Raw genomic sequence first — 8,519 nt, 5'->3', positions numbered from 1 at the left:
AAAGAGAGAGAGAGAGAGAGAGAGACAATCCATATCTGAAAACAAGGCGGAAAGATCGGGATGTAATAGTCCCAACTAGGGGCGTATATAGATCGGATGAGATCGGATTTTTCAATTATCAAACCAAATTAATTGTGTCGGGTTATTAAATCTAATGACCAAATCAAATCATTAACGTTGAGTTTTTTAATCTCGATTTTTCTTGATTTTTTTTTCTTTCATAAAGTCTTTATAGCACAAAACATAAAAGTTGTGCTCTAAATATTTATTTAATCATAGTAAAACATAACTATATAAGGTATTTGTCAAAAAAATAACACAAAATATGAGAAGAGTTATGACATTGTACTAAAATATTCAACGATAAAGTTAATAAAATCGCATAAATAAGCCATAATAAAACAAACATAATAAGCACTATTATTTACATGATTAAACACTTAAAAAATGAGTTATGCAATTTATTTAAACCATGAAAAAACTAAAAAAATAGATATCCAACATAATTGTCATTGTTAGTACAATTGAATTGAGCGTCTTTTAATAGCATTAATATTGATTTGATTTTGGTTTGAGACTTATTTGAAAACATTATGGACTATAAAACTTATTGGAGCATTCAAAAATTATAAGTCCTTCTTGAAATAATACACTAAAAGATAAAATTATGAAAAAATTTAAGAAATATTTATATACTACGCTACAATATATATTTTTATATATCAAATATATTTAAAACTTCTATACATGTAATGATAGGTTGATTTAATTTCGGTTTGACTTCTTTCAGTTAAAATCAAACCAAACCAAACCAATTATGGTCAGGTTTTTTTTTCCAACGCCAAATCATAGTCGGGTTTTTTCTCTGGGTTTGACTCAAATTATCGGAAGCGGCCTCACACAACTAGCGTAAGTTGTGTGAGACACAAAATAAAATCACTCGTATTCGTTCTGCTAAACAAATACTGAAGTAATACTATTTACTGTATTTAGAAATTTAATTTTTAAAGTTTCTTTTTATATATTTTAGATCACAAATCTTGATTTTTTTTTTTTGAATTTCATATTAAACCGTACATTCATGGGGATAGGGGATGTATTTAATGGGTCAATTAGTTTTGTGAAATTATTTTTAACGTCAAATCTCCCAAAAAGAATTACATTGTTTACATGTAAGATATTTGAAACTAAAATACAAAAAAATTTACGTGACCTTTTATTCAAATGGTAGTAAGAGTTATTATTCTCTATCTCACGTCATCCTATTTCGGGTGAAAGCGAAGTTTTTGAAAGCTCATCAACTTTGACCGGACAGTTCACAGAGAAAAAGATTAAAATTTGGTGTATTACAATTTACAACTAGCAACTCATATAAAAAAAGAAAAAGAAACCAAATTTGTATTTTTCTTTTCATGACTACCTAAGTGGACGCTCAAATTAATCCAGTGGATGTGTGTGTATATATATATAAACACAGATACACACCAATTAGCAGTGTTCCCAAGTTTCAGGTGACTTCTTCTTTTCTGCAACTTTCTTTAGTTTAATAAGTATGATATTTGCATCTCTATCAATCTTTTTCTGTTTCCCATTTCTGTATTCAGTTTTGAGTGCTGCATTTGTCCCATAAATACTGAATTCAGTTTAATTTGAGGAGCAATGCAAAGCTATGGGTAATGGGTTTGACACAACTTGAGATTTCTCCTTCTTTTTCACTTTTCCATTTTTAAACTCAATTTTATGGGTTACTCATTCTTCAATGCAATTTCATTGTTCCCCTTGTCTTTGTTTTTTTCTCTACTTGGCTTTTTCTTTTCTCCATACTTTATAGCAGCGCAGAAAATAAATTATTGTACTATGTTCCCTTTCTGTACACAAGCTTCCAAACTTGCACCACTTCCTCTGTAATCTTTTCCTGGATATAATGTGCATGTCTTTTTTTTTTTTTTTTTAAATCTATTGGTCTCATTAAAATTTTTGGGTTTGATAGGAATTTTACCATTGCTGTTGTTTTTGAACTCACTTTTGGTTTTTAGTGTCGTTTTAGATAGTTTTAAAAATAATTGTGGTCTTGTTTTTTTTCCCCCTAAAACTAAAGCAATTTCATTTCACCTCTGTTTTCTACCCAAACACATTTTTTTTTATATTTGGAAATGTTTTCTGAAAATTTTAAACCACATCTTTAAACTTGGATATAAGCTTGAAGGGCAGACAGGCCTCTTCTTAGCTCATTTGAACTTAGTCTTTCTGTGTTAGGTAATCTCATAATTGGTTGCTGTTTTCTCTTTTGTTATGCTATGATCATGGTATTTATGTTCTGTACATATACATACATATATATATATATATATATATATATATATATATATATATATATATATATATATATAATATATCATATGTCAGAGGAAATTCTTTTATGTCTATGACTTCTATAGTTCAAAAAAGTTGTCCCGGTCTTATTTAAACTCTGCATTATCTCCCTGCAGCTGATAAATTCATATACAGCAACGTATTATGTAGCCTTGACCATTATCTGCTACCCTTTTAGTAAATGTAAACAAGAATTGATGCATTGGCAGTTGAGTAAAGAATGTTGGGCTGAATATTTATGATGATCATGCATATTTAAACTTTAACCGGGACTTGTTTAATGAGTAAATGCATGGCATTTTTAATGCTGACAATTACTATAGAGCTGGAGAAATTTCTTCATTTGCTGAATTCCATGATGATTTCGGAATGGCTGTGAACGTGAAGTTCCCTTCTTAATGTTAAGTGCAGAATTTCTGTGCTCTTTAGGTTGTTGCTTCTTAGTCATATTTACTGTTAGTGACCTAATCTTAATTGTGGCAGGTGGAGTGTTTGATGAAATCTCTCTGGCTCAGTATATTATTTCTAAGACAATCTTTTGTTACTATCTTATGATGGGCTGCTTTCAATCAAAAACAACAACCCAATACACACCTGGTTACGAGGAGCCCACTGTACTTGCTGCTGAGACACCTTGTGAGTATGCATCCTTTACAAAATCTTGGTCATTTGTGCTATTCAAGTTGAAGTTACAGTTTGCTTGTTTCATAGCTGTCAAGTTCGACTACTTGTTTAGTTAGATCGCACATTATATGGCCTTAGAGGCGCAGTCAAACACCGTCATCCTACAATGCACAAAGAGCTCAAATATCTTTTCCCATATACATAATTTTATGCTTGTACATCTCCACCCTCCTTCGTCATATAGTTAAAAGAAGAATCTTCTTAAGGAATACGAGAAAAAATATTAGTAGAGCTCAGGATGGCGATTGCCCACAAATCTTTTTACTATGAAAACCATGATATAATGTCTTCTGAGAACGAGGGGTATGGTTTGTTTCGTGAATCTGGTTGCTTTAATAGCAATTTTAATTTTGCGTCCATCACAAGGTTTAGTAGCATGGATGTAAAGAATAGGTAAAAACATGTATCAGCTTTGATTATCAGTAACTTCTCAGTACAACTGCTAAGCATTTATATGAACTGTTCAAAAATATTGCAGTTACAGTGAGTGAAGTCGAAGCATTGTATGAGTTATTCAAAAGAATAAGCAGCTGCATAATTGATGATGGGCTCATTCATAAGGTATATCTCTACTGCTTGCAAATGTAAATGCACGTATCTTTACGTGTTTTGGATTCTTAAATGTATAATTGATATAGTACCTAGCTAGTTTTAAAATCTGTTATGGCTACCTATTCTATTTCATGCAATGTCATCATCAGGAAGAGTTTCAGCTAGCGCTCTTCAGGAACCAAAAAAAGAGGAATCTGTTTGCAGATAGGGTATGTTTTCTCAGCCAACTTTCATTAAAATGGTCCCTGCCTGTGGATGAATTTTCACAAAATTTTATGCATTGCTTATTAACAGTTTTAACACATTAACTCTTATGCTGGAAATCAACTGATTTTCTTGCATTTGTTTGGGCTGCTTTTGTCGATTTCTCTATTCTCTCTGTCCATCTGAGGCTGTTCATCTCTTCACTGACTTTCTTCTAAAATTATGCAGATATTTGATCTCTTTGATATTAAGCGCAATGGAGTGATTGAGTTTGGAGAATTTGTCCGATCACTGGGTATCTTCCACCCTAATGCCCCAGTAGCTGATAAAATGGCATGTAGGAAATGAACTTTGGTGGCTTTAATACTATCCATATGGTTCCTTTCACTTAGTTCTCATTTTCTCACTTTTAGTCTTCTAATGAAATGCATCTATACATGCCTCTTGACATTGATCCCTCTAGCTTAATATCTTCTGCAGTTGCATTCAGATTATATGATCTAAGGCACACTGGTTATATCGAGAGAGAAGAGGTTGGTATAACAACTATATTTTTATTATGCTACTTTATCCTCCCCTCGTCTTGAAAATCATTCTTAGCTAAAGGTATATCGCTCTCTACGCGACATCGGTATAATTTGCAGTTGAAAGAGATGGTATTGGCGCTGCTGCATGAATCAGACTTGGTACTTTCAGATGATGTAGTTGAGATGATCGTAGATAAGGTGAAGACTGCTCTAAACTATCTTTTACCCAACTGTCAAGATAATGTAGTCCTTTGGCAGTCATATTCACAATCTATCTTTTATCTTGTGTGCCAGACATTCAATGATGCAGACACAAAGAGTGATGGGAGGATAGATCCAGAAGAATGGAAGGAATTTGTTTCAAAGAATCCGTCTCTACTAAAGAATATGACACTTCCATATCTTATGTAAGCGTTGCATCACTGAAAACTCGGATAGGTTCATTATGCTTATTAACTATGATTACCCTGAAACCTTCCTTTTACTTTTTCCTGTTTCCTCTTGAGGATTTCTTTTCCTGCAATCAATTTGAATAGTCGAAAAGAGAAAAGTAAATTGCGCTATTACTTTTCAGGGATATAACCTTAGCATTCCCCAGCTTTGTTGTAACCTCTGAAGTTGATGACTCAGAAATTTAGAAATACAAATCCTCCAAGTATTGTTAAATATCCTTTTGCCATATTGGTATTTAGATGACACAATTCTATGGAGTGCAAAGGAGTTCAAGAATCAGAAGAACATCAGGTTGAGTCGGGCCAAAATCCCACGGGGAATTTCTCCGATATAAGAAAAGGTGTAAATTTTTGTTGTAATATCTGAAAATGTTTGATTTTCCTTGCTTGTAACTTAGTCCGAGAACTTGTATAGGCTGTATATAATTGTAACATAGTCTGAGTTAGGAGTTAGAAGCTGTGAGTTCAAATGTATCAAAGGGGCCGGAAACAGGTACCAGGTTCCCATTGCCTTTAACCCGTTATATTTTAATACTAGCTTACCAAAAATCAATTTCTCGTCTATTTTTGCTTTTAGTTTCAGTTAAGTGCATGTTACTGGGCCTTCCCATTTTCTCCCCCCTTCAAATTCAGTTAGTTTTATTGTTAATCCTCTAAGTATTATTTACTGAATTTGGGAGGGGAAAAGAAGTTTGCTCATTACTTCATGTATTATGGTGCTTTTTATTGTACATCAAGATGCAAAGGTGTGTCACTGCATACGCAAATGCGAATTCAGAAAAAAATAGTTCAACTCAATAATATTGATGATGCTCAATTCATGACCCTACAAATAGTTTTTTTTTTTTTTTTTGGTCTAAGTCCTTTCTGTAAGTTGAAAGGAAATCCAAACTTGAACAATAAATAATATGCTTTCGAAACCAACTCACCAACAAATCCTTAAGTATTATATCCCTATATAGGGTCTCACCAAGATAATAGGTATTGTGGCGCACTTAGATGTTGTGCACATACTTCTTGTTGAGTCTTGAATGCTTGATAGGAATAAGATGACATGAACTATGATAGGGACATAATACTTATAATACTCCTTAGGTTTAAGGTAAGAGGATCATTGTCAAGCTTACTTCTCAACACCCCACTCATAACCGCTTACATGTGCAGATACTTTTATGCATACTGAAGAATATATATTAACTAGAAACCAATGTGCATTATATTATAGGTGTTCGAACATGCACATCGAAGCATGGATACAATCCAGGCATTATATACATGTAAACTAGATAATGATATAATTACGAGAATAGAATCACTAACTTCTTGAAAACGTTGCACAGGTCCTCCACAAAGCAAGAATCCAGGGCTGCAGTTTCTGCTATGGTCCTAGTAAGACCTTGGACAAAATTGCTTTGAGTGCGCACTAACTAGGGGTGTCAATGGATATTTAAAAATCGACTAAACCGACCGAACCGTAACGTACTGAACCGATTTCTAGGTTTTTTTTAAATAAAATCGTAGGTTTTTATATAAATGTATAACTGTACCGATATTTAAGGTAGGTTTTCTATTTTATAAAAATAAACCAAAAAAATACCGAACCTTACCGAATAAATTTACATGTGACAAATATATTTATATATTAATTTTAAGAATAATAATGTATTAAAATTTTCCTTGGGCCTTGGAATTGTGAAAACTGTTATAAGCAAACAAGTAATTAATCTCAAAATCTTAATTCCCAAACCTATAATGCTACTCCTATTGAAACTAAATTATTTCTAATATATTCACTAGCAAGACACAAGTCTAGCGATTAGTAGCAAACTACAATGTATTGAATAAGTTTCCTTTCATATGATTTAGATTTATCATTTTGAATATTTAGTCTTCTATGGACTTTATTCTTGAGTTCCAGCTTGGTTAATATCTTTTTACTCGGTTAATATCGTTGTTTAGTTTCTTGTACGCTGCTGTAGAATAGTTGATGAATCTATACTCTGGCCATCTTTAATATTTTCTTAATTCATCACCCTTTAAAGAGTAAAAATATCTATAGAGTTTGATAAGTCCTATAAAAGTACGTATGTTATTCATTCTACTTCTACTAGTGACTTTTGCATGATATTTAAAAAAAATACCGAAAATTGATCGAACCGTACCGATACCGAAGAGAAACCAACATGATTGGGACGATTTCAAAAAGGCTAATTTTAGTTATGCATAATAGAATAATCGAAAAGTTGGTATGGTACAAATTTTAGAAAATAACCGTCCGAACCGAACCACTGGCACCTCTAGCAAGAACAATACAACTCTAAAAAGTGAGTTGGGTGAAAAACGTCTTCTTTATGTAGACCCGCGAAGGAGGGCTCCAAAAATGTGTAGGACTCTGCTTTTAAAAGTAGAATCCGACTCTAACTCTCAAGGATGACTTTTCTCCCAAGTCACTTTTTACCCAAGTTAGTCCAGGTTTTTACTAGGTATAACAGGGACCACAAAAAACAATAAGAGGCTACCAATTATAGTATTAATTCGAAATTTTGGATGAATTAATTCTTGCTATAATTAATTGCAGTTTATTCCAGTAAAAAATTTCAATTGAATTCCTCAATATGAATTTCAAAAATTCATTAACACTTATTTTAACTCCCCATGTTAAGATCACAAATAACAGTAAATTAAATTAAATCACTGACAATTTAATTTAATCAACTAATTGAATCCTTTATAATTTTACTTAAACTATTTCATGTGACGGATACAAAATCCACCGGCCGAGTTTTCACATAAAAACTTATAAGCTTACATAAAAGTGGTATCATCAAACTCAAAACCAGTCATGGATTCTATCAACTAATTATTATTTGACAAATGTTATTGTCCAATCTATTAGACATACACTAACTCTGAATAGAGTTGTACCTTTTGATAAATCAAAATAATAAATAAATCACATTGATCATAATAATTATATCAAAATTAGGAGTATAAGCCCATTTAATGAATTATAAAAAATATTTTTTATGTATTGATAAATGATGAAAAGTACATATTTTAGAGTATATTTGCATATTACTTTTTGTGTGAGTCGCGAGAGTTACATGGTTTTTGAAGTGAAATATACTCATTAAGTATTTCTTATGTGTAGGAACGAGTTTGGATGATAAATGATCAAAAGATGACAATTCAACACAAAAAGAAGAAATTGAAGGATTGGAAGCTTGTCTATTCTCGTGCGTGGCACGAAGACGGACCCGAAAAAGGAGAAAAGTGAAGGCACAAAATAGCGAAGCGAAGCAAAGGCACTGATCGCTTTGCGAAATGGAAGAATTTCAAAAGCTGAATCCGCGTCAAAGGTCGCACGTTGCGCGAAGTCAAACGCAGAATCCAGCTAAATTCGCGTAAAAGGTCGCGCGCTGTGCGAAGTCAGACGCGGATTCCAGCTTCTCCCATCCGATGTTGGATTGAAAAATTCTGCCCCTTATCAACTCGAAGTGATATAAATACATTTTAAAACACAAATTTGAGGGGGGAGACACTACTTTAGGGTTAGACAACACCCTTGGAGGCAAAAACATGCTAGGAGCAAGGAGGAAGATTCAACTACGAGTTTTTTCCCTTCTTCTTCCTATTTTTATTGTTGGTTTTGAATTTGAGTGTTGTGTTTTCATATACTTTTATGAACAGCTAATTTTTTATCTAGAGTTTTGATAGAACCTTTTGT

General features: G+C 32.7%; 1 protein-coding gene across 7 annotated transcripts; it reads left to right on the top strand.

Annotated features, from left to right (window-relative positions):
• Nucleotides 1-1,358: 1,358 nt before the first annotated feature.
• LOC107785211 (calcineurin B-like protein 7) lies at nucleotides 1,359-5,345 on the top strand. 7 transcript variants are annotated; one of them, XM_016606456.2, is made up of 9 exons: nucleotides 1,359-1,511; nucleotides 2,857-3,009; nucleotides 3,536-3,618; nucleotides 3,759-3,818; nucleotides 4,042-4,150; nucleotides 4,294-4,346; nucleotides 4,458-4,538; nucleotides 4,635-4,747; nucleotides 4,915-5,345. In XM_016606456.2, exons 2-9 carry the CDS (start codon nucleotides 2,925-2,927, stop codon nucleotides 4,976-4,978), a joined length of 648 nt encoding a protein of 215 aa, XP_016461942.1. In that variant the 5' UTR covers nucleotides 1,359-1,511; nucleotides 2,857-2,924; the 3' UTR covers nucleotides 4,979-5,345. The 7 variants fall into 7 exon arrangements, with proteins under 7 accessions (XP_016461942.1, XP_075075798.1, XP_016461939.2 ...); XM_075219697.1 differs by lacking the exon at nucleotides 1,359-1,511 and adding an exon at nucleotides 1,532-1,550; XM_016606453.2 differs by lacking the exon at nucleotides 1,359-1,511 and adding an exon at nucleotides 1,560-1,673 and having other exon boundaries at nucleotides 5,033-5,132.
• The last annotated feature ends 3,174 nt before the right edge of the window (nucleotides 5,346-8,519 follow it).

The sequence above is a fragment of the Nicotiana tabacum genome, chromosome 8, assembly GCF_000715075.1.
Source record: "Nicotiana tabacum cultivar K326 chromosome 8, ASM71507v2, whole genome shotgun sequence".
In the NCBI taxonomy this organism is placed as follows: Eukaryota; Viridiplantae; Streptophyta; class Magnoliopsida; order Solanales; family Solanaceae; genus Nicotiana; species Nicotiana tabacum.
The sequence above is the reverse complement of the archived record's forward strand: the minus strand, read 5'-3'. Positions and strand labels throughout refer to the sequence as shown.

Bases quoted from the DNA above. Each gene is read 5' to 3' on its own strand.
- LOC107785211 (XM_016606454.2), top strand. The intron at 3,619-3,758 runs GTATATCTCTAC...TGTCATCATCAG, and splicing joins ATGATGGGCTCATTCATAAG to GAAGAGTTTCAGCTAGCGCT. The intron at 4,748-4,914 runs GTAAGCGTTGCA...ATTACTTTTCAG, and splicing joins ATGACACTTCCATATCTTAT to GGATATAACCTTAGCATTCC.